Genomic DNA, 26,371 nt, shown 5'->3' with positions numbered 1-26,371 from the left:
AGTGATTGTTTTCTTAAATTGTTTTTCTCATCCTTTATCTTGTTCTTTCATCAAGTCTCTCAGGGAGTTATCTCATGCTGGTTTTGATAATAGCTATCTTGTCCCCGTTGATAGGTGCCTGTCTCATCTTCAGAGTCATCAATCTGCCCTCCTCTGACATTTCAATAGGGGCGTGTTGTAGCCTCCTGGCACCCTTGCATCTGTCTCCTAGAACATCTGGTTCAGTGACAGCCTTCACACTTATCTCTTAACACCCATTTCTCATTTATACACAAAACAGAATTAATTTACACAGAACATTTTGAACAGGAACATCAAAATTGCAATGCAGAAGAAAAACAATCATGGCTACATTATTATCTTCTTATTCTTTATCCTTCGTTCTAAATTATACAAAATACAAACATAAAATCCTACTACTACAAGGTTTGTGCGTGTATACACATATGGTGTGTGTTTGTACATGTGGGGGAACAGGTAGGGGGTGTATGCCTGTGTATATAAGGTGCGTATGTTGGTGTGTGTTTGTAAACACATGGGTGGGTGGTTATGTTACCCAGGGTTTTAGAACCCAGGGCAGTGGTAACTTAACTGTTTGGGATTTTTAAGCGGTATTAGGAATAAATCAATAGGGGTGTAGTAAGAGGAGGCCCTGAGATATAAACCTTGGTATCAGAGGCCCGGTATGAGGCCTAAGGCCTGAACTAAAGTAATGGTCAAGACTTTGCTAACATAAAGCAAAGTTAAGCTGTGAGCCAGAGGCAGGCTCTGCTCACAGAAGCTGGCAAGGAAAGGGCTGATGCTTCAAAAAGAGACATACCTAAAAGGTACTGGACACCAGATATCAGAACATTTGCATATTTGTACATTCCACACACAACAAGGAACAGGCTGACCCATCCCAAAGACAGGGCCAAAAGGGGAATATGATGGATAGTGTTGTTTTGTTTGAACCAACATGTACAAGGTGAGAGGTGGCACCTTACTACGTAGAGGGGTTGTACCTTGCTGCGTAGAGGGGTTGCACCTCAATACGTCAGGAATGATGTGTAACTTGTTTGTATCTGTGTATAAGAATGCATCCCTGAGTGGATAGCTTTGTCCGGCCGGGGGGGCAGTGGAAAGTCCCGCCACTGAGCCGGGTCCATTGCCAAGAGGCACTTTCTCGTAGTATGCCCTGAATTAGGCTAAGAAACCTACAGGGAACTGCAATTGTGTCCAAGGTCGCAATAAACCTAGTCGACGTGACTTTGCATCTTACTAGACTCTGTGGTTATTGGGGGTTCTCTTCGGGTCTGCTGTGTCAGCTATCTGCGCAGAGCTGGGGCAGCACACAGAGGGAACACACGCACGCAGCCGAGTGATATCAACATAGGAAAAAGCAGAGCACCACACCGGTAGCATCTGACAACAGGGGGCATAACTCATCCGTCTGATACATGATTGATACACACCAGAGTGCTTTTACCTAAAACTACTTTTTATTACATTTTAAGCACATACATGCACACATGCTGTTGCAGTAGGTTCAGACCATTTTAAACCTTTATATTTACCAAAGTTAAGATGGTTTTGAGGAATCAACAACCAGGCTTCTGGGGGTCCCCCACTTCCATTTAGCTGCTAGGGAACTTAGGTGTCAGATTGTTGCCCAGAGGAAAGCTTCCTCAAACTGCTTTAAAGCACATTTTTTAATTAAACATTTTATATTTTTTTAAATAAAGCATATAACTTATAATAGCCTTTAGTAGGCTAACTTTTTTTAGCAACTGGCAATAACAATTTATTATTATGTAACCCTTCTGCCAGGTGGAACCAGCAGCAACAAGGGCCGGGTTCAGTATCTAGGGGTTCCTTTTCTCCAATACAACACAAAAGCGGCTCAAGCCCCCACTCAGTGACCTGGGACAATTACACACCGCCCCCAGGGCACCTCTAAGAGGCAATACTTCCCTTCTCGCAAGCACAGAGTCTGAGGGAGATGTGATGGTATTAAGCCAATGCTTCAAAATATTTCCTCTTCTCTACTAACATTAGCTCTATCTTGGCTGGGGTTAGCCTCACCTAATGGCATTTCATCCACTGCTTCATCACTCAAGTACTAGGCAGCTGGGTGATGGGAGTGTGTTTATTTGATATCAAGGAGATCCAGAGATGGGTATTGTCTGTGTACTGCTGGCATTTAAGATCACAGAGCCTCACAATTTCCCTTAGTGGTAAATGCTGAATAAGAAGTTCCTAAATATTTAAGATGATTAGATGCAGCAAAGTAGGATGCTACAGAAAGAGAGAGAGAGAGAGCACACACCTTGGAGATGAAAAGCACTAGATAAGTACTGAATGCTCTTATTAGAGCATTATCCATGGCAAATGTCAATTAAAATGGCTGTTTCCATCAAAATTTTCAGTGGAAATTTCCTAGTTTTCTTCGAAAAACTGAAAATTATTCAGTTTTCAGACAATTTTTTTCTGGGTGTTCGGCTTTCCAATGAACCGTCAACACATTTTGAGGAAAGCTGGTGCTACCTGGCAACATTTTTGTTTATTCCAAAACCCAGTTTTTCACCAATCAAACGTTTTGATCTGAACATGTCCAACCGGTTGGGGCAGTTTCCTCTAGGCAAACAGGAAATGGAAGGGTCTCGTTTTACTCAGTAGTGACCCTGGTGGCCAAAGGGGAGTGTTGGTCAGCTCCTATGTGGAGCCCCATATGCTCTGACCCAGAAGGGATGGTGATTAGGATAGGGAAAAGGCGTGAGAGGGACCCTGATTGGGATGGGGGAAGGGAACAGGACTTTGGAGTCCTGCAGTAAAACAGGGCAGAGAAGGAGGGAGGAGCTGAGTGTGACCGTCAGGGCAGGATTCAAAGTCTGACGTTAATAAAACCCCTTTTGCAAGAGCCCGTGAGAATTTCCTGGTGAGACTTGGAGTCACCCACAGCTGGACGGAGGAGAGCAGCTGCGGTGACAGAGTAAGTGCATCAGCAAACACTGCCTTGGGTGACCGTTAAAACTGGGGGTTGGTGGCCATACTGGGTGAGATGGCCATGGGGATGCCGAGATCCTTTCAGGACTCTTGCAGGAAAATGAGGTCAGAATTTAGAGAGCACCAGATCCGATTACCTGACAAGTGGGGAAGAGAGGAGGGGGGGAGAAATTTGTGACTAAAAGCAGCATGCTCCTGTGTGAGCAAGTGTCACTTCCCAGACCTCTAGGAAATGTTCATACAGAAAGATGGAGCAGCGACATAACTTGCTTGAATTGATTCAAATCTTTTCATGCATCAGCTGCTCTCCACTATTTGTAGGGTTGCCAACTTTCTATTTGCAGAAAACCGAACATCCTAACATCCTTGCCCCGCCCCTGCTCCACCCCTTCTCCGAGGCCACGCCCCCGCTCACTCCATCCCCTCTCCCTCCGTCACTCGCTCTCCCCCACCCTCGCTCACTCACTCATTTTCACCAGGCTGGGGCGGGGGGTTGGGGTCCAAAGGGGGGAGGGCTCCGACTGCAGGTGCAGGCTCTGGGGTGGGGCCAGAAATGAGGGGTTCAGGGTGCGGGAGGGAGATCCAGGCTGGGGCAGGCGGTTGGAGTGTGTGGGGGGGTGAGGGCTTTGGATGGGGCTGTGGGCTCTGGGGTGGGGCCAGGGTTTGGGGTGCTGGAGGGGGCTCAGGGCTGGGGCAGAGGGTTGGGGCATGGAAGGGGACTTGGGGTGCAGGCTCCGGATGGTGCTTACCTTAGGCAACTCCCAGGAAGCTACCCGCATAGCATTCCAACTCCTAGGCGGAGGCATGACCACATGGCTCTGCCCGCAGCTGCAGGCGTCATCCCCTCAGCTCCCATTGGTTCCTGGCCAATGGGAGCAGCTGAGCTGGCTCTGGGAGTAGGGGCAGCGCACAGCGCCCTTGTGGCCATCCCTCTGCCTAGGAGCCAGAGGGAGATCCCAGCAGCTTCCTGGATAGTGGAACCAAGTAGGGATCCTGCCTGAGCCAATAAACTGGACTTTTAACTGCCCAGTCAGCAAAGCTGACCGGAGCTGCCAGAGTCCTTTCTTGACTGGACGTTCCGGTCAAAAAACGGACACCTGGCAACCCTAATGATGTGGCTCTAGCCAGTGAATAAAAGAGACGGGGTTCAGAGGTCAGAATGGTGTTGATATTGTCTGTGACGTCTCCTGTCTAATAACAGCTGGATCTGGGGTGAGCATTTGGTGCTGCCAAAGGTCGGTGCCTCCAGCTCTCTTGAAAACATAGACACAAGTGGTGTCACCCTGCCACCTTCCCACTCCCACAACATCCCCAAGCAAAGGAACAAAGTACTCTGGTCCGGCCAGTAAAAGGGAAACAGAAATGGGACAGGTTGACGAGAATACAATCTCTGGGAAGGAAGAGACAGTCCTGACTATTCCCATGGCCCTTTAGCCTTTCCTTCCTCCTTACTACCCACATAGGTTAGAACAGCATTTAAATTGAGAGCTTTCAAGGCCGGAAGGGATCATTATGGTCATCTAGTCTGATCTCCTCTGTAACAGAGGCCATAGAACTTCTCCCCAGGGATTTCTGCATCAAGCCCCTTAATTCCTGCTCACACTAGCCTGAATTTATGCTTCCAACACTGGATCTTGTTTTCCCTTTGTCTGCCAAATGAAAGAGCCCTCTACCCTTAGAAATAAGCTTCCCACTTACAGATCGTGATAACAATCTGCTTTCCAGTGCTTGTTAACACTTAAAAAATATCTAGAGCCTCTTAACATGCCAAACCTAGCAGCAGCTGGGAGCGTTGTGAAGACTGGCCCCTATAGGGTTAGTACTGTACATTGCCATGTGGAAGAACCCGTAAATGTTTCGCAAAATGGGACATAGGCATATGTGCGTCTGCAGCCATCTTTCTTTTAGAGATTGTTATTAACTAGCCTTTGTGTTGTTAACTAAAGCCAGGTGACAAATTCAATTTTTTCCACAGAAAAATTCAATTTTCACTGGAAATCTGAATACTAAAATATTTTGATTTGGAAATGATGAAAGGCGGGAATTCCTGTGCGTCATTGCCCCCCTTTTCCTCTGTAGGCCTGGAATGCTGGTCAGACAACATTTCCTGTGGCGCATCATGGTCATGCCTCTTCAAAATGGAGACAGTGCATCATGGAAGTCCCTGGCCATGGCACATGATGGGAGATGTAGTCCAGCTAAGGATCTCAGCCTGCAGAGGAGAACGGGGATATGTGGCAACTGAATTACAAATCCCATGAGGCACCACGGCAGCATAGCTGAATTGAAACATTTCTGGTTGAGAGCTTTCAGTTTTGTGATGAAAAGTTCTGTGAAAAGGAGACCCTTTCCACACACACAAATATCCACTTAATGGAAAACCCAATTTTCCATCAGAAAACAGTTTTGGTGGAAAATTTTTGGCCAGCACTTTTGTAAATGCTTTTGGGTCTGATCCCATGCCTTTGAAGTTAATGGGAATGTTTACTTCACTTAGATGGGAGCAAAAGCAGAGTCTTTGTGCCAAAGAACCCGAGTTAATTTTACCCTCTGTCAGCCCTAAGATAATCAATTGCACAGCTCTGGAAAATTCCATCACAAACAGTGAAAGATCCAGAAAGTTAAAAGCATCTGGAAAAGGAGGGGTGGAATGGAGACACTAGAGCTCCTTGATTGAGATTTTAAAAGCCAACAAGAAAGTTGAATTTAATGGGAGTTGTGTGGCTGAATCCTTGAGTCAGCTTTTGAAATCTCAACCCTTATCTTTGGATGTTGCTAGTGCTCCAATTATAGCTCCATGTGAAGGACAAAATCATGACAGGGACTCAAAAGGGGTTGAGCAATAGGTAATTAAGATTCCTACTCAGCTAATTTGGGGAGTCAGTGTTATTACATATGGCTTAATCTGGGCCAATCACTCTTTTATGCAGCATCATCATGGCAGCACCAGGAAGCATGGCCAACGGGGTGCTTGTGTTCATGCCCCCAAACAGCGCTGGCATCATCCACCAAGGCCAGGGAGTCTCTGGTGCTATTTCCCAGATTCCTGAGATGGTGCAATGTGGGCCTCAGCAGTTCAGGGTCATGAACCCTGGGAACCAACCTCTTGGGTCAGTGTACCCCAGGAGTCCCGCTGAGCAGGTCGAGCAGCTGAAGAAAGTAGGGATGATGGAGAGATTCCTCAAAGCACAGCCCAAGACCCTGGGGGTAAGTGTGATCTTTGCTCTCAATCCATGAGAATGAGTCATTTCAATGCAGAAGGGCCTACACAGATGGCTGAATGACTGAGCATGAGCAAATTCCAGACTCCACCCTTTTCTTTTTTTCTTTTACCAACAGCTTTATGGGAAGGATGCCAAGAAGCCAGTGCCATCAGGTGATTTGGCACCTCAGGGACCCAGGATAGGTCTGACCTCTTCTTGAGACTTTATTGCTTGAGACCCAGAGTTCCAGGGGTAGTGAATCGTCCTATCTGCCCAAACAGGGAGAAATGAGGATTAATCAAGCAAAGAAGAAAAAGTGGGGGAAAGGATTATAAACCAGCTGTTTCTGTAACTAATGGAATGAAACAGCTCCATACTGGGGAGGAGGGGATGGCTATTCAACTGTTATAAATCAGTGTAGCTCCATTGTGCTAATTCACACCAACCGAGGATCTGGTCTGAGAAGGAGCACTTCAAACCAAGGGTCCCTCTCCTAGTTACTGCAGTGCAGAGCTGATTCCCTTCAGCCTTGAACTACTAGTGAAATCAACCAACCTGCAACTTCTATCCATCAGTCTACATGAATAAGCCCATGATTGGTTGTTTATTTACAATTATATATATAAATAAATGAGTTAATAGATTATTGGGTTTAAGGCCAGTAGGGACCACTGGGATCATTTAGTCTGACCTAGGCCAGAGAATCATAGGCCAGAGAACATCTATGAATTAATTCCTGTTTGAATTCAAGCATATCTTTTAGAAAAGCGTCCAGTCTTTATTTAAAAATTGCTAGTGATGGAGAATCCACCACAACCCTTAGTAAATTGCTCCAATGGTTAGTTATCTTCAGTGTTAAACATTTTCACCTTATTTCCAGTCCAAATTTATCTAGCTTCAACTTCCAGCGATTGGATTTGCTAGACCTTTGTCTGCTAGATTGAAAAGCCTGTTACTAACTTTTATTTCCCCACAGAGGTGCTTATAAATTGTGACCAAATGAACACTTAACCTTTTTAGTTAAGATCACCAGAGTCCTGAGAAGGGGCCTGTTTGAATTATCTTGTTGCAACATTTGGGCGCCTCTGGCTCAAAGATATGGTCCAAAATCTCTGCTGGTGTATATAATCCCAGTCCCATTCCTTTCAGTAGAGTTTTGTCTCCCATCAGGGAACTTGTCCAGAGGGGTAGGTAGTGATCCATGGGTTTCTTGTATATAGTTGTATGTAGGGTTCCAGTGTTGAAGCTGATCACGGTGTCCAGGAAATTGATGCTGGTATGGGAGAGAGTTTAACAGACAGATGAAGGTTGTTGAAGTTGTGGTGGAAATCTATGAGGGAGTTTAAGTCGTTTGTCCAGAGGATGAAAATATCATCAATGTATCTCAGATATATCATTGGTTTCATGGTGCATTTGTGCAGAAATTCTTCTTCAAGATGGCCCATGAAAAGTTTAGCATATTGGGGAGTCATCCTAATACCCATGGATGTTGCTATGGTTTGGACAAAGTGTTGGTTGTTGAATGTAAAAATAATGTGGGTGAGGATTAAATGGATGAGTTTGGCAATGTGCTTCTAGTAGGTATCTGAGGATTGTCCACTGTCTTGTAAATATTTGAGTCAGGCAGCTTTGCTGTCACTGTGAGGGATGTTGGTGTATTGGGAGGTGACATCCATAGTGTTCTAAAGGAGGTTGTTGATGTTGTGGAGGGAGTCGGTTGTATCCTGGAGGAAGCTAACCCTTTGTGTGGTGAGTGGTTTGAGGATGGTTTCTATGAGTCCCTATATTTCTTCAGTAAGAGTGTTGTGGCCAGATATGATATGTCTGCTTGGGTTCCATTGTTTGTGTATCTTGGGAAGTAGGTAGAAGTTCCCTGGGTTGGGTACATGGGAGATGAGTTTGTAGGGATTCTCTTGGAGCTATTTGGGGAAGGATGAGGTGATATCCTTACATTCCTGGGTAAATTGTGGTGTGGGGTCTTATTTGAGTTCATAGAATCATAGAATATCAGGGTTGGAAGGGACCTCAGGAGGTCATCTAGTCCAACCCCCTGCTCAAGGCAGGGCCAATCCCGAGACAGATTTTTGCCCCAGATCCCTAAATGGCACCCTCAAGGATTGAACTCCCAACCCTGGGTTTAGCAGGCCAATGCGTAAACCACTGAACTATCTCTTCCCCTTCATAGTAGGTGGTGTCAGAGAGTTGTCAGTTGGCCTCCTTAACGTAGTCATCATTGTTGAAGATTACAATGGCAACCCCTTTGTTTTTTGGTGGGATCACTCTCTGGTTAGATTTCTGGGACTGTATGGTTGTCCTCCTGGCAGTAGAGAGATTGTGGTGGATGTGAGGGTTGTTAAGGATTTCATAGTCAATTCTTTTTTGAAGCAATCAATGTAATCAACAAGAGTGTAGTTTTGTCTGTTCTGTGGTGTCCAGTCAGATGATTCTTTTTTTTTTTTTTTGATTGTCAATGGGGATGTAGTAATTATGAGTGGTGTTGTCATTGTGAAATAATTCTTTGAGGTGAAGTCAGCAGAAGAATTCTTCTAGTTCTCTACATGTTAGTATGGTATCATGTTCTGTGGTGGGGAAGAAGTTCAGTCCCTTACAGAGTATAGATAATTCAGCTGCAGTTAGGGATAGTCTTGATAAAATGATGATGTTCATCTATTGTGTATTGTCAGTGTTGTGGGTACTGGTGCATTGGTTTCTCCTGGAGGTGGTATTCTGGGGGTTGTGGAGTAGTTGTAGTTGGTTCCACATTTTTTTTTTTAATTTGGATGCCTGTCGTCAGAATTCTTTAACAGTTGTTTTGGATTTTTTGCATGATTTCCAGGTAACTTCCCTGGTGGGTTTTTTCTTCTTCTTCCAGTATGGGAGCATCTGATGATTTCTTGTTTGAGATGCTCCCTTCTGCAATATATGAGGTGCAATAAATGGTTCCTTAGTTTTTCTGAAGTTCATCTGAAGAGCTGTTCAGCATGTTTGGAATTATATGTAGTGGCCAGAAGATTATGATGGTGAGACATCTGTGGATGATATTTTCTGTCTTGAATTTGCTCAGGAAGTAGATGTCACTCTTAAGTTTTGTTTCCTTTTTCTTCATGTTGTGGAGTTTCCACTTCAGACAGCAAATTCGATATCTTCCATTATTATATTCAGTATTGTAGCTGTGTTGGTCTCAGGATATTAGAGAGACAAGGTAGGTAAGGTAATATCTTTTATTTATTGGACCAACTTCTGTTGGTGAGAGAGAAAAGCCTTCGAAGCTTACACAGATTTGATTCTCTGCTTCATTCTTTGTTGGTGATTCCTGTTACCATTGAGGGGGTCATTAGGGGAACCACATTTTTTTCAGTGGGAAATGTAATTTCCACAAAATCAAAATTTTCCATTGAGAAAATCAAAAACAAAATATTTTGTTTTGGGTTGGGACTTCCCAAATCAAACTACTTCAGTTTGTCAAACTGAACTGAAATGTTCCCCCTCAGGTCAGTTTGACATTTAAACTGCATCCACCTGAGCTGCTACAAAGCCTCAAGTTGTAGTTCAGATGGTGGCCTCATTCCTCCCTATAGGACTGTGTCCCTGTTCCAAACTACACTGCGGTCTTCTCTTTTACTGAACCACTATGGTATCTCATGGGAGACCAATGATTCCACAAATGTAAATGTAGTCCAGCTAGGAAGTCTAGCCCATAGAAGAGAATGGGGGCCCAAGACACCCCAACTATAATTCCCCTATCGCAACGCACTGACTCAGGTAGACTCAGTCCAGTGTTAACTAAGCCTAAATGAAATATTTTAAGTCAGTTTGACAAACTGAAACTAAATGTTTCAACATTTCCAAACTGAAATGTTTCAGATTTTGGATTTAAACAGCTGTCAAAAGACCAGAATTTCCCACAGGATGGAAATTCCAATTTCCGATCAGCTCTGCTCAAGACATTGTGTTCCACTCCTTCACAAGATGGCAAGGAATTGGCTCCTTTTACTGCCCCATTCTCTTCCCACAGGCCATCCAGATCCTGATTGGGCTGATGCACATTGGCTTTGGGGGTGTGTCTGCAGTTTTCGTCGTATACCACTTTTACGTTTCCATCTCCGTTCTTGGAGGGTACCCGTTCTGGGGAGGACTTTTTGTGAGTAGAATAAATGGAAGCATCTATGAAATGATGGCATGGCCACATGGATATATAATCATTGTCTATGATCAATGCTGTACCGATATATGAGGACTATAGTGATACACATAAGATAAACAGAGGGCAAGACGGACACTTCCAGGATCTTAATACGCTTTGTAAACATGAGTGAACTAAACCTAATAAAACACTAGTGAGTTAGATATTATTTTCCCCATTTTACAGATGGGGAAACTGAGGCATCAAGGGGCTAACAGAGTCACCCAATGTAATACAGTTGAATTGTGGCAGCACTCGGTATAGAATCCAAATCTCAAGATTCTTCCCCATTTACTTCTATGTATCAAGAGACAATGCAGACTGTAGCTATGGTCGTCGATAAGTAACAAATACCTAGTACCTCTTTACAAAAGAAACCCACAAAGGCAAAGAGGCAGCATGTGGTCAGCTCAGGAACCTGCAGCAGATGTCATTCGACTGGGATATAGTAGAATGTTAGTCCATTGAAACTGGCACTTAGTCTGCTGTCACACTTCCTGCTGTCACTTGGTAGACCATTGGCCCATCTAATGTGCTGACCCATTTCCTGCCATTGCTCAGCCTGTCCTGCAGCAAGCAGTGCCCCGGGCCAGGCTTCAAAAATCCTTCCCCATGTGCCACCTTAGTCCCTCAATAAAACCCTCCCACACACGCTTGAAAGACAGGTGCCTTCTACCAACTACCAGCCCTGAGTGCCACTCTCACAATCCCTGCTACCCCACCTTGCCTGTTCTACATGTCGGGTGTCCTGGCTTCTCATTTTGACAATCTGCTCACCCTGTTCACCAAAACTGTTTTGTTGGGCTGGTGTTAAGGGCCAAGCTGCTGTGAAGTCCCTGCCTTAACCTCTCTGCTGGGCTGATGTTGGTGCTCAGGCGTCCGTGAAGTCATTGGCTCAGCACCTCTGCCTACTTGGCTGATGTCAAGGCCCAGGCCTTTGTGAAGTCACTGACTGAGCCCCTCTATCTTACTAGGCTGAGGTCAAGGCTTAGGTCCCCATCCCTTACTGAGTCCCCTGGCTGAACTAGGCCTTGTTAGGGTTTGTCTGCCTTGAATGGAGGGAGGGGAAAAACCTTGGCGGATCAGCAAAAAGGACAAATCTCCTGCCAGGTTCCAAACCAGGAACCATTCAACTATCAAGTGAAAATGGTGACTGATCCGCCACAGAAAACAGAGTGTGGAGGTGACAGCAGGGGGCACTGCAGGTCTGGAGTGAGACATGTTAGCAGAGCTGGGAGTCTGGGGAGGACAGCACTGGAACAGCAGGGGATACTGCAGGTCAGGCTTGAGATGTGGAGATGCTCAGATACCATGGCAATTGAAGTACTATACAATCTGGTGACTTCCTGAGCTCTTCTCAGGATCATCCAGTCATTGCTCTCTTTATGGGGAGAAGAGCAAGTTCAGTTGTCAAAAAGGAGCAAGAACTCAGAAGGAGGAAAGAAGAGGAGGAGAATCTAGGGATTATGATACAGGTGCCACCTTAACTGGATTTAGATGAACCTGGATGGTAGCATTATTAGATGGAAACTACTCTCCAACACTTGGTATAATTATTATGACTGCCCCTGCTGAGGGAAGTGTGTCATTCTTTCCCTTTGCTTCCATCACATAGAGCCTGTCTCGGAGGAGTGATCATTATTGTAAGTGTGAAGTGTGAATGATGGTTTTCTCTTTCCTGGGCAGTTCGTCATTTCTGGATCCCTCTCGGTTGCAGCTGAGAATCATCGCAACACCTGTCTGGTGAGTTTCTAGATATTATGTCCTCCCCTTCCCGAATGTGGGGGACACTCAGAGTTTAGCTCTGCTTTGCCCAGGGCGCTATCCAGGAAGAGAGCTGCTGATGAGAGAGCAGGGAGCTTGTTCATCAAGAACATGGAGAAGGAATGTTGGAGAGGGAGAAGGTGGGGGAGGTAATATCGTTTATCGGACCAACTTGTGCTGGAACACGTGTTGGAGAGGAAGACAGAAGAGACAAATAGGGAGCTGAAGGAGAAAAGGGGATATTTTAAACTGCTCCCTGCTGTCTGCCTCAGTATGTTTAGCAGCAGCTTGTGTTCCAACAACAACCTTCAATTTTTCTATTGACTAATAAACCTCAGTTAAGAGCCCAATAGAAAGGAGTCCAATAGAAAGTAGAGCTGCAAACAGCTGCTGAAAAGGCAGCCAGGCTACCAGGGAACAACAGAAAGACAAAGGGCCCAGGGAGTCTGCAAAAAAGGGGGGAATTTAGAAGAATTAAAGTAGCCAGAAATATATTCAAAATAGTGAAGAAAAGGGGACTTCCAGCGAGGACCCTATGGAGCAAAGCACTAAGTATCTGTGAGACTTTAGGATGTGCTAAAAATTAAGCATGTGTTTAAGTGCTTTCCTGAATTGAGACCTACAGGCAGATCAAAAAATAGGGGAATAAATGAAAAATGTTGCAGAAATTTTTTCACCATTTCCCCCCCCCTCCAAAAAAATTCACGTCAATGAAATTTTGAAAATTTCATCCAGCTCTGCCTCTTACCTTTTACCTGCTATTTTCTTTTCTCTGCATAGTAGGCACTGTCTTTTCTAAGTAGAAAGACACATTGCATAATTCACCCTATGAACCATACTCTGGGAATATATTAGCTAGGTATTGGTAGGCTTCACAGGTGACTAAGGGCTGCAGTAGCCAACTGCTATGCTTTATTGCTGTGGTCATGAGAAGTGAACTTCCAAAGTGTCATACGTGTGGCTTGTATGAAGCCTAAAAATTCATACAGTTCTTTGAACTCCCAAAATTACATAAGCCCTGAAATCTCATTTTTAATTGAATGTATTGCTTATAAGAAGACCTAAGACAGAAAAATCAAGCTCATTATTTACCCTGGAACATACACAGCATCTAAGTGGAAAGACACATTGTATAATTCACCCCATGAGCCATATTCTGATAACAATGAGACACTCCCGGAAATATATTAGCTACCTATTGGTAGGCTTCGCAGGTGACTAAGGACTGCAATAGCCAACTGCTATGGTTTATTGCTGTGGTCCTGATAAGTGAACTTCCAAAGTGTCAAGGCTTGTGTCAGGGTTCCCTCCCCACTCTGAACTCTAGGGTACAGATGTGGGGACCCGCATGAAAGACCCCCTAAGCTTATTTCTACCAGCTTAGGTTAAAAACTTCCCCAAGGCACAAATCCTTTCCTTGTCCTTGGACGGTATTGCTGCCACCACCAAGTGATTTACACAAAAATTCAGGAAAAGGGTCACTTGGAGTCCCTATTCCCCCAAAATATTCCCCCAAGCCCCTTCACCCTCTTTCCTGGGGAGGCTTGAGAATAAAATACTAACCAATTGGTTATAATGTGAGCACAGACCAAACCCCTTGGTTTTTAGGACACTGAAAATCAATCCGGTTCTTAAAAGAAGAATTTTATTAATAAAAAAAGTAAGAGAATCACACATCTGCAAAATCAGGATGGAAGGTAACTTTACAGGGTAAGTAAAAAGATTTAAAACACAGAGGATTCCCCTCTCACTCTGCTTCCCAGTTACAAAACAGGAATGAAATTACCTCTTAGTATAGGGAAAATTCACAAGCTAAAACAAAAGATAATCTAACGCATTTCCTTGCCCTTACTTACAATTTTTGTAATCTTTGATGGATCATTTCAGGTATGTTTTCAAGAGATGTTTTACCTGCCTCGTCTCTCTCTCCGTCCAGAGAAGGAACAAACAAAGAGAGCACAAACAAAGCCTCCCCTTACCCCAGATTTAAAAGTATCTTCTTTTCTTATTGGTCCTTTTGGTCAGGTGCCAACCAGGTTATTTGAGCTTCTTAACCCCTTACACATAAAGATTCAGTACAGCTACCCAGGAGGGATTTTATGCTACCCTTATCTGTATGTATATGACAGCTTGGCTTATATGAAGCCCTAAAATTCAGGCAGTTCTTTTGAACTCCCAAAATTACATAAGCAATGAAATTGCATTTTTAAGTGAATTTAGTGTTTATAAGAGGTCCTAAGACAGAAAAATCAAGCTCACTATTTACCTTGGAACATACACAGCATGTGTAAGTGACTGTTAAACCAGCCACAGGGCTTAGAACTTGGAAACCTTCAACACTAGAAGGAAAAGTCTCTACTACTTGAGCTAGCAGATGGGGAGACTTAAATGGCTGCAGCAGCAGCCTTATAAACCTTCCATGTGGCTCAGCTACTAGAGGCAGACAAGAACTCCATCCTGTCCCAGCATGGCTTGCATATGGACAGTGCAACATTAGTCCCAAACCACCTCACCAGCACGCCTCACCCCAGGCCTACTGGGACCAACTCCGAAGGTGAGCATCTAAATCAGCTTTCCAACCCAGTCAGTTCTTGGCCTCTCTTCTACAGCCAAAAAGGGGGTCAGTTACTTCAGAGTGGAGGACGCTGTCCAAATTCTTGTAGATTCTTGTCCAAATAGGAACTGGACTGAGACGTCCAGCCCCCTTCACGTAATCTGTGAAATGTCAGATGGGAGCAATTCTTTGTCACTAGTCTGGGTTGGAGCTGGTCACATGGAGGTGAAAGGCCCCAAATCCAGTTACAATTTCCCCAAGAAAAATCAGGGTTTTTGTGGTCATGAATGTTCTAGTATTTCCAGGGGGGGAGTTGGGCTTTTTTTTTTTTTTTTTTTTTTTTGGGCTGAAGAAAAAATCCCCCTGGAGAAAGGCCAAGCTGTTCTCATGGCATCTTCCCATTCTCAGTCCTATCTGAAGTACGGAGTTGTGGCAAGCTCAAAGCATAGGCTAGTGGTGCTGAACTGAGAACCAGTAGAGCTGAGTTGATTCCTCACTTTTCCGGTAACCTTCGGCAACTCCCTTCACCTCTCTCTGTTTCACTATCCCTCTTGTGTGTTTAGATCATAAACTTTTTGGGGCAGGGACTTGATTGGAACCTCTAGCCGTTATCATAATATGAGTCAGCCGGGCTTATCTAACTTTCCCAAAGAAGTGCAGGGTTTGCGTTGAGTGTAAAGGTTCAGGGCTGGTTCTTATATCTTTTTTCTATTACATTTTTATTACAATTTTTCAAAATATATATACAGAATAAAAAACCTATATATAAACTTCTCATAATATATTAACCAGTTGCTACCTAATCTTAGCTGTACTTGAAGCATATTATTATTATGTATATGTATATATGTAATATGAATGGTTAAAATATAAATCAATTATTTGTATTATACAATTTACAAACAAACAACATTTGTTTATCAAAATTCAATTAGTTAAAACAAAATTATTAAATTAACCTAAAGAATAAAAGCAAAGTTCAAAGGAGGGAGATAGAGATGGGGAGGGAATGAAATGGGTAAAGAGAAGGAGGAAGTAAGGGAGCCCATAAGTTTAACAGGATCATTCAGACACTTCCAGGAGAGCATCTCATATCTCTGAGAATTTTTCTTGGGTATGTCTGTTACAGTACACACGTCTTTCCATGGTGGCCACGCTTATGATAGCTATGCTCCAGTCGTCAATTACACTTTTTGGACTTTCATGCTTGTAGTACTGGTCTTTTAGCAATTACTAGTGCTCTGCTTAGCCAAAAATTTTCAGATTTATTCAGCTTCCAGCTAACATCCATTAGGTTGAAAATTACATTTTTAGCTTGTAGCACAATTTTATCTGATAGAAAAAAAAGTAACTCTGCAATTAAGTTCTGCCCAAAATGTGGGAGCATTCCTAGAACACATAGGGGGGCTGTTCTCTGCCTGTTCTCTGCCAACACACAACCTGACCCTCTGCACATCTCTTTCAGGTGAGAGGCAGCCTGGGAATGAACATCACTAGTGCCATCTTCTCAGGCATTGGGATCATTCTCTTCCTAACGGAGCTCATTATTAATGCTTCAGATTACAGCCACGACTATGAGGTATATCTTTGGTTGGTAAATGGCCAGACTCTGCCATAGAATCATAGAAATGTAAGGCTGGAAGGGACCTCAAGAGGTCATGCAGTCCATCCCCCTCCACAGAAGCAGGTTAAGTCTACCTGGAGCATCCCTAACAGGTGTATTTAAAATACCAGGTGCCTGGAATTGTCCCAGGCCTTTGACCCCAGGGTAGAAACTATCCATGTGTTCAGCTCCAGACTTTCTGATTTGGTTCTGCTTGATAAAGCCGGTGTCAAAACTCCTGTCAATGTCAAATATCAGGCAGGGACCATGTTTTTCTTCTGTTTTGTACAACACCTAGCATAATAGGGACCTGGTCCATGACTGGGGTTTCCAGCTGCTATCAACATACAAATTAATAATAACTCCTATTGATTTCAGCAGGCGTAGAGTTGGACTCCAATGTCTGTTTTATTTTATTTAATCCCACTTTGCACAGATGGGGACACTGAGGCACAGGGGAGTGAAGCTATTTGTCCAAAGTCACAGGCAAGCTAGTGGCAGAGCTTGGAACCAAATCCAGCTCTTCTGATTTGTAGTCCAATATTTGATCCGCTAGACCACACGGCCTCCCATGGATCCAGGCTCTATGATCCTCCATCTTGACAAATGGCTGCATCTCCGGGGCGCAGCTCCCTGCAGACCCAGGAGAAAACAGAATCCTATGATCTCCTGACGGTGGTGTGGCTCCATGCATCACAATTACCGGGGCTGCTGAGTAGTTTGAATGAGGAGGAGAATTCTGTGTGCCTGGGAAGAGAGAAGAACTGGGACTGCATTTCTTCATTCCCAGAATTGGATTCCCCAGTGCGTTCCCTCACGGCAGCCCTGTGCAGTGTGTTACCTCTAGCAGTCAAGAGTAATTAGCATCATCTGTGGTTTTGTGCTCCCCAGGGTGCTGCAAAGGGGATCATGGTCATGCTGTTCTTGATGACCATCCTGGAGTTCTCCATCGCTGTCTCAATCTCATACTTTGCGTGCCAAGCCATCTGCTATACCCCCAACACCGTGAGTCTTTCAGCTCTCAAACGGGATGTGAGTCAGAGCATGTGGTGAAAGGAAGGAAAGATGTTTTCCTGAATGAAGGGCCCTTTCTGATCATAGAATCATAGAATATCAGGGTTGGAAGGGACCTCAGGAGGTCATCTAGTCCAACCCCCTGCTCAAAGCAGGACCAATCCCCAACTAAATCAGATAGGAGGAGTATCCCTGGGGAAGGGCCTAAATGTGTATGAGGGAGGCAGTGATGGAGGAAATGACAGGCCCTGATTTAGTCCTGGTTGAAAATTTTGTCAAATCATTTTTTCAATGGGAAATTGGGGTTTCGACTACATGAGAATTTTAGCAGAAAACACCTGCTTTCTCCAGAAAATATTGCTATTTTGCCAAAACACTGATCACCTGAAAACTAGGGCAGTCAAATGATTAAAAAATTTATGGTGATTAAAAAAATTAATGGCAATTAATCGCATTGTTAAACAATAACAGAATACCATTTATTTAATATTTTTTATGTTTTCCACATTTTCAAATATATTGATTTCAGTTACAACACAGAATACAAAGTTTACAGTGCTCACTTTATATTTATTTTTATTACAAATATTTGCACTGTAAAAAAGAACTAAGAAATTGTATTTCAATTCACTTAATGCTAGTACTGTAGTGAAATCTCTTTATCATGAAAGTTGAACTTTAGAGCCTACAAGTCCACTCAGTCCTACTTCTTGCTCAGCCAATTGCTCGGACAAACAAGTTTGTGTACATTTGCGGGAGATAATGCTGCCTGCTTCTTGTTTACAATGTCACCTGAAAGTGAGAACAGGTGTTCATATGGCACGATTGTAGCTGGCGTCACAAGATTGGGCAACAAAATGGCAAATGAAATTTAATGTGGATAAATGTAAAGTAATGCACATTGGAAAAAATAACCCCAACTGATACATACAATATGATGGGGGCCAGAGCCGGCTCCAGGCACCAGCTTACCAAGCTTGGGGCGGCCACTTCAGAGAGGGGCGGCACGTCCAGGTACTCGGCGGTAATTCAGCGGACCGTCCCTCACTCCTGCTTGGAGCGAAGGACCTAACGCCAAATTGCTGCTGCAGATCGCGATCACGGCTTTTTTTTGTTTTGTTTGTTTTTTGTTTGTTTGTTTGGCTGCTTGGGGCGGCCAAAACCCTGGAGCTGGCCCTGATGGGGGCTAATTTAACTACAACAAATCAGGAAAAAGATCTTGGAGTCATCGTGGATAGTTCTCTGAAGATGTACACGCAGTGTGCAGTGGCGGTCAAAAAAGCAAACAGGATGTTAGGAATCATTTAAAAACGGGATAGAGAATAAGACGGAGAATATATTATTGCCCTTATATAAATCGATGGTACACCCATATCTTGAATACTGCGTACAGATGTGGTCTCCTCATTTCAAAAAAGATATACTGGCACTAGAAAAGGTTCAGAGAAGGGCAACTAAAATGATTAGGGGTTTGGAGAGGGTCCCATATGAGGAGAGATTAAAGAGGCTAGGACTTTTCAGCTTGGAAAAGAGGAGACTAAGGGGGGATATGATAGAGGTATATAAAATTATGAGTGAGGTGGAGAAAGTAGATAAGGAAAAGTTATTTACTTATTCCCATAATACAAGAACTAGGGGTCATCAAATGAAATTAATAGGCAGCAGGTTTAAAACAAATAGAAGGAAGTTCTTCACACAGCGCACAGTCAACTTGTGGAACTCCTTACCTGAGGAGGTTGTGAAGGCTAGGACTATAACAGCGTTTAAAAGAGAACTGGATAAATTCATGGAGGTTAAGTCCATTAATGGCTATTAGCCACGATGGGTAAGAAATGGTGTCCCTAGACTCTGTTTGTCAGAGGGTGGAGATGGATGACAGGAGAGAGATCACTTAATCATTACCTGTTAGGTTCACTCCCTCTGGGGCACCTGGCATTGGCCACTGTCGGTAGACGGGATACTGGGCTAGATGGACCTTTGGTCTGACCCAGTACGGCCGTTCTTATGTTCTTATGTAAGATATTTACGTGCCAGATGCACTAAAGATTCATATGTCCCTTCACGCTTTGACCACCATTGCATAGGACATGCATCCATGCTGATGACAGGTTCTGCTTGATAATCATCCAAAGCAGTGCACACACTGACGCATGTTCACTTTCATCATCTGAGTCAGATGCCACCAGCAGAAGGTTGATTTTCTTTTTTGGTTGTTTGGGTTCTGTAGTTTCTGCATTGGAGTGTTGCTCTTTTAAGACTACTGAAAGCATGCTCCACACCTCGTCCTTCTCAGATTTTGGAAGGCACTTCAGATCCTTCTTTGTATTTTGTCAAATCTGCAGTAAAAGTGTTCTGAAAATGAACAATGTGCTGGGTCATCATCCGAGACTGCTATAACATGAAATATATGGCAGAATGCAGGTAAAACACAGAGCAGGAGACATACAATTCTCCCCCAAGGAGTTCAGTCACAAATTTAATTAACGCATTCTTTTTTTAACGAGCCTCATCAGCATGGAAGCATGTCCTCTGGAATGGTGGCCGAATCATGAAGGGGGTTATGAATGTTTAGCACATCTGGCACGTAAATATCTTCCGATGCCAGCTACAACAATGCTATGCGAACGCCTGTTCTCACTTTCAGGTGACATTGTAAATAAGAAGCAGGTAGCATTATCTCCCATAAATGTAAACAAACTTGTTTGTCTTAGCATTTGGCTGAACAAGAAGGAGGACTGAGTGGACTTGTAGGCGCTAAAGTTTTACATTGTTTTGTTTTTGAGTGCAATTACGTAGCAAAAAAAATCTACACTTGTAATTTTTCACTTTCACAATAGAGATTGCATAATAGTCCTTATATGAGGTGAACTGAAAAATACTATTTTTTTAATCATTTTTACAGTGCAAATATTTGTAATAAAAAATAATAATATAAAATGAGCACTGTACACTTTGTATTCTGTGTTATAATTGAAATAGATATATTTGAAAACGTAGAAAAACATCCAAAAATATTTAATACATTTCAATTGGTATTCTATTATTGTTTAAAAGTGCGATTAAAACCACAATTAATCAGGATCCATTTTTTTAATTGTGATTAATTTTTTTGAGTTAATCACATGAGTTAACTACTATTAATTGACAGCCCTACTGAAAACCAAACTATTTAGACTCAAAGTGGAACTCTGGTGCCTAGTGGCAGTTGTAGTTCATTTTCCATTATGGGCCGTGTCTTGCAGCATGTATATCTCCCATGATGCACCATGGGCAGGGACCTTTGTGACACATCCCCTCCCCTCACCAACAAGGGGAAAGTGATAAATCATGGGAGATATAGTCCTGCCAGTGAACACAGCTCATACAGGACAATGAAAGTATAAGGCACCCAAACTACAACTCCCATGAGGCACTGTGGTTCCATGTTGAATCAAAATATTTTGGTGGTTGATAGATTTTTGTTGACATTTTTGGCAGAGGAAATAACCCTATTTTCTGGCCCTTTTTACCCTGATTCCTAACCAGGCTGCTGGCACCACGATCCAAGTTACTGAATCATTTTTTATGGGAGGGGGGAGTAATCCCAGTTTTCACTGCCACCACATTGACCTTCATTGTCAGTGTTTTAATTTCTGTGGGGCTGCATTTCATCTCCCCGCGCCAGGTAGCAGGGAGGTGAAGGGGGGACGACAGGAAACTGTAACTGGGACAGAACCTGAACTGCAATCCCATCCTTTTGTGCCACTGAAAGTCACTGGGTCTCTCCAGCAGAGAATTCCATCGGCATGGAATCCCCACCTGTCACAGCCAGCTCTTACTCCCTTGGTGTAGGGCATGTATTGAGGCATGGACGGAGTCCCTTGTGCTTCAGCAGTACCTGACAGGTGGACAACTCCTTTGGAGTCATCACCAGTCTTTGTTTTAGAGCAGCTGTTGGGGCTAGCACAGAGCCAGCCATGGAATCATGATGCCACAAACTGCTCATGACGCTGCAAACTCCCCTCCCAAAAGCTACAGCTGTGGACATTCCCTCCAGGGACAATGTTTCTAGCCAGACAGGAAAATAAATGAATCCAGGCAACAGGAAACACCTTGTTTGGAATACAACTCACTGCTGTGAGGCTGATGTGACTCTGACCTTCCCAAAGGCTGGCTGGCTGCCTCCCATGCAGCAGTTCTCCTGGCCCTTCCTCTGAGCATCTTTGAAGAGTGAAGGGGGTAGCTGAGATGAGGTTAACCCATGGTTGACTGGGAGTAGGAAGGCTCACACACTGATAATCTAACATTTTCTCAAACTGTGTTGAAAACTGTGTTAAGTTTTTATGAAAAAAAACCCCATCTGTTTTTGTCTAAATTTTCCAGACATTTTATATTTTTTTCGGCAGAAATTCAAATACCAAAATATTTTGACAAAACCCAAAAGATTTCAATGTAGAAATGCTGTTGTGGTGCCTAATGGGGGTTGTAGTTCGAATGCCTCATGTTGCCATTCTCCTTTGTAGGCCAGGCTCCTTAGTCTGACTACAACTCCCAACGTTGTCCCCCTCTTAGTGAGGGGAGTTGTTGCATCCTGGGAGTCCCTGGCCATGTTACATCGTGGGAAATGTAGTCTAGCCAGTGAGCCTGATCCGTAGCAAAGAATGGGGACATCAGGCAAACAAACTACATCTCCCATGAGACACTGCAGAATCTCCAAATTGAAAGCCTTAAGTTTTAGGACAGTCACTTTTGGGATGAAAATTTTAATTTTTCCAAGGAAACTGGATACTTTTCATGAAACAATTCATTGAGTTAAACATAAAAGTTTAGAGTTTGGGGGTTTATCTGGTTTTCTTTTTCTTTGAAAATCAGCTTTTTGACAGGAAATTTTCAAGCAGCCCTAGTAAGGAGCACAGAGGGATGCTCTGTGGCATAGTGAGACCTACCACATTAACCTTTTAAGTGCCCCACGCAAACCTGCTGCAGTCAGGACCCAAGAGAACTTCTAGTTTCCGTATCCAAAATGTCATCAACTATATCAAGAGACCAGGGTCATGTTCTGTGACATCATGGACCCATGCCCCTCCACAGGGAAAATCCTACTGATAGCGAGTAGGGTGTTGACAGTGATGATGGCACAGATTCATCCCTGGTGTAATTCCAGTCACAGCAGGAGAGTTACACCAGGGACGCACCTGCCCCACTTATAAGAACTAGAGGGATGAGGAAGATGGTGGTGGTAGTGCTGAAAAATGTGTTGATGAAAGGGAGTGGAAGAGTGAGGAAGGTGATGGGGGTGAGCATGGCGGACTCAGAGAAGTGATGGTGACAAAGAATGTGAGGAAGATACTGGAGCAAGAATGGAGAGCTGAGGAAGGTGATGGTTGTGAGGGTGTGAGGGCTGATCTCTTTTGTTTTGCAGGCCATGTTCATGCCATATGCTGCCAATGCAAATTTTGGGATTCCTTCTGCACCAATGGCCTCTCCGCCACCTTACACCAATGTGGCTTATGACCCCAAAGAAGAGATCGAGCAAGGGGCCTCATAAAGAACTCCTATGAGAGATGGCTCCAGCAGCAGCTCCTCTGAGATGTAAAACTCAACCCCGTCCTGCATGATAGATCTCAATCCATTTCCTGAGTGCAGTTCTAGAACCCAGTTCCGTCACTCATCACACAGAGAACTCGTTTCAATCAGCTTCTCCCTGGCTCTGCACTATTCATTGAATTCACATTACGCAATGAAATAAGGTGATAACTCACCAGCACTATCCAGCCCCCAGAGACTTTGGCCCTGAATGTTTCCCCTGGCCACTTCTTCAATAAAGCTTCAAAATGGATCCTGAGTGGGTTGTTTTAAAGCTTTTGTTCACAGATGCATGTGGCATGTGTGTGCATCTAGCACGTGTGCATATAGCGTGTGTGCCTGTGTGTACATGTAGCATATAGATGTGGGGTGTGTGGGTAGGCGGGTGTTTGAGTGTGAATGTGGTGTGTGCATATCCAAGTGTAACTCTCACCATATACATGTGGAGCAAACGGTCTCCCTTCACCCGTATCAGACATCACAAAAACTACTATTACAATTGGCACTAATTTGCTTGGGTCGGGCCCCAACTCCTTTTACACACTTTCTTCCTTTGGAATCTGGCAGAGGCACTAAGATATAGGGCAGGAGGCAGGGGACACAGGCCTCATGGGTGAATATTCCCCTTCTCTCCCAGCCAGAACTGGAGAATGGCAGAGCTGTGTCTAGCTAGAAGGGGAATAACCCCAAACACAGGTGCATGTAGGTGCTGTCTGCAAAGGGTTTCTTTGAAAAGAAGAAAAGGTAAAGGGTGACTTGATCAGTCTATAAGTACCTACAGGGAAAAGAGAAATCTGATAATTCCTGGCTCTTCAGTCTATCAGACAAAGGTCTAACAAGATCCAGTGGCTGGAAGTTGAAGCTAGATAAAGTCAGACTAGAAATAAGGCACAATTTTTAACAGTGAGAGTAATTAAACATTGGAGCAGATTACCAAGGGCTGTGGTGTCTTCTTCCTCACTGGAAATTTTAAAATCAAGACTGGGTATTTCTCTTCAAGATCTGCTCTAGTTCAAACAGGAATTAATTCAGGGTAGTTCTATGGCCCGTGTTATAGTGGAGGTGAGACTAGATGATAACTGTGGTCCCTTCTGGCTTTGGAATCTATGAATATGGAGAGGAACTCTATTAGATAAGCAGATAGGGCCAGATTCTCAGCTGGGATAAATCCCCATTGAGCTGAACAGGGTCTGGGCACCCCCACAAGTTTTTCCCATGGTGCGCACTGTCAATTCCCATGGGGCCATCCCGGCTGCAGCTGCTGGCCCCAGCATGTCGGCTGCCTAGTCCACACCATGTCCAGCCCCCACCTTCTCGCACAGCCCGCACAGATGCAGTGTCATTCCCCATCTCTGGGAGGGGACATGGGCTTTTGGAAGTGGGGCAAGACTGGGCAGGTCCCTGGAGATGAACTGTGGTGCAGGAGCTGGCCCTACACCTGCGGCAAAGAGTAGTGGCATGCACTCAGTCAATTCTGGCTCCACCACCCCCTTGTCATGACAGAGGGTCAGAGTGGTAAACCTGAACTGGCAGTGAGGTGGTCAGCGCTAGTGCTCCTCACTGCTGCCAATGGTGTATAATATGCGTATGGCTGTATGCACTACTGAATAGGACTATGTCGATTTACACCAGCTGAAGATCTGGCCTGTCCATGATCTAAGCTTTGCCCCCTTTCCGGGTTTTTAGCATTCAGTCTTTAATCCCTCATATGAAATCTGAGAAATAGCATAATATATCAGAGCATTTTTGTAGACAGGTGTGTATACAACCCTGTACAGTACTATGTATTGTATACAGTAATGTACAGTACAGTATATAATAAAGACTACATATGCAAAATATAATTTTACAGTATTTTTAATTCCTTCTTATCAGAAGGCTGTCCCTCTTCGGCGGGAGGTTTGAACAGTGCATAGATGCTAAGAGCCTTTTCTTGAAACATGTTGCCATTGATAGGCACACGTTTACGGTTCATGTCTTCCAGCCATAAGTTTAATGCCTTTTCAGTCTTCACTAAAGTCTTACCATGCACTTGGCTTGTCACCTTAGCAGTTACTGGAGCACTTGATGCCACGGCCTGACGAATTTCTCTCCCTCAAATCTTGATGGCACGGATGCTAGATTCGTTGCAGCCGTATTTACGCGCCACGTTGGTGCTGGACATACAGTCTCTCAATAAGTCCAACACAGCCAGTTTTTCCTCCAGCATTGGAACAGATCGCTGTTTCTTCAGTTGAGCACCAGATGAAGTAGGTGGCTTGCGTTAAGGGGCCATGTTATATGAAAAATACATACTGTATCTTTAAACAGTACAGGTACAGTAGAATCTCACTCAGCGCGGCGAGATGCACACAGTATGAGAGGCACAGGGGGACTGAGTACTGTAGTGGGAACAGCAGTACTGTAGTGGGAACAGCAGATTCGCATCTCACACTCACTCCAGGGCATACGCACTATTTAAACTGTTTTGTTGTTTTTTTTGCCAACCCTCCAGGGTTATTATAGGGGAGAACCTTATCACAGGCCTAAAGACATGCTGTTGCTGCCAAGTACCCCCCAAAAAATATTTTGGTGGGAACAGCAGATTCGCGTCTCACGCTGGTGGAATTGCCTGCACTTTCCCCCCCCCCCCCCCCCGACCGCGTAAAGCTGAAATCGTGCATGTTAAATGCGTGTAAGATGCGACAGACCTGTAGTATTGTAATGATCCAGCTGCTTTTTAGTGGCTTAGACATTTTGTATGGTAAATTCTCTCCTCTCTGATCTGTACTTTAATGTCTTCAGCCTCCATGTACTATACATTTTTCTTTCAACCAGCTTTAGGGACACCTGAGGGTGTGAGGCAGTTATCTAACGTAGCTGTGAACCTCAATGGCCTAGATACAGCAGCTAATTCTAGCCAATAGTACATGTTTTGTATGTCTGGATTACTGTGTAGTTTTCACTAGAGGTGAGCAAAATTTTTCAGCCACAGCTTTTTTCACCCAAAAAACATGCAGATTCGGGTTGATCAAAACATTTTACAAATTTGTGTTGAATTTGCTAAATTGTTTTGGTTGGGAGAAAAAGAAGTTTAAATGTTTTGTTTCAACATTTTCAAAATGAAAAGTTTTGACTTCAATTTAAAACGACTGTTTTGTATTTTATTTCAATTTTATTTAATTTTTAAAAAGTTTTTAAAAAAACAAAAAGAAACATTTCATTTTGGGTCGGCCAAAACATTTTGTTCAACCAGCAGCAAATTTTTTTTTTTACTTTTTCAGTTAGTTTTGGGTTGACCTGAAACAATTTTTTTCAATTTTTTTTTGGTTTTGTTCAGCCATTCAATCAAAAATTGGTTCTTCACACAACACAGAATTTCATAGAAATGCCTTTCCTGGGTTCTAGTTAACTGTCATGCACAGAGCAACGTTCAGCACTACGCAATCTTCTCAGAGGAGAGCAAGGGCATGATGCACCCAAACTACATGACCCATGAGGAACCATTTTCTCATTTCAGA

The 26,371-nt window shown here is 43.8% G+C and overlaps 1 protein-coding gene across 1 annotated transcript; it reads left to right on the top strand.

The window, feature by feature from the left end:
- The first annotated feature begins 5,922 nt into the window (after positions 1–5,922).
- LOC135878762 (membrane-spanning 4-domains subfamily A member 15-like) lies at positions 5,923–22,833 on the top strand. Its single transcript, XM_065404510.1, has 6 exons — positions 5,923–6,192; positions 10,204–10,329; positions 12,058–12,114; positions 16,155–16,268; positions 17,184–17,297; positions 22,708–22,833. The coding sequence occupies exons 1-6, from the start codon at positions 5,923–5,925 to the stop codon at positions 22,831–22,833; spliced, it is 807 nt and encodes a 268-aa protein (XP_065260582.1).
- Positions 22,834–26,371: the final 3,538 nt, after the last annotated feature.

The sequence above is a fragment of the Emys orbicularis genome, chromosome 4, assembly GCF_028017835.1.
Source record: "Emys orbicularis isolate rEmyOrb1 chromosome 4, rEmyOrb1.hap1, whole genome shotgun sequence".
Classification (NCBI taxonomy): Eukaryota; Metazoa; Chordata; order Testudines; family Emydidae; genus Emys; species Emys orbicularis.
Note: the sequence above shows the minus strand (reverse complement) of the source record. Positions and strands in the feature narration are given on the sequence as shown.

Coding starts and splice junctions, on each gene's coding strand:
- LOC135878762 (XM_065404510.1), top strand. CDS start 5,923: ATGGCAGCACCAGGAAGCATGGCCAACGGGGTGCTTGTGTTCATGCCC. Junction 10,330..12,057: donor CGTTCTGGGGAGGACTTTTT/GTGAGTAGAATA, acceptor TTTCCTGGGCAG/TTCGTCATTTCTGGATCCCT. Junction 16,269..17,183: donor ATTACAGCCACGACTATGAG/GTATATCTTTGG, acceptor TGTGCTCCCCAG/GGTGCTGCAAAGGGGATCAT.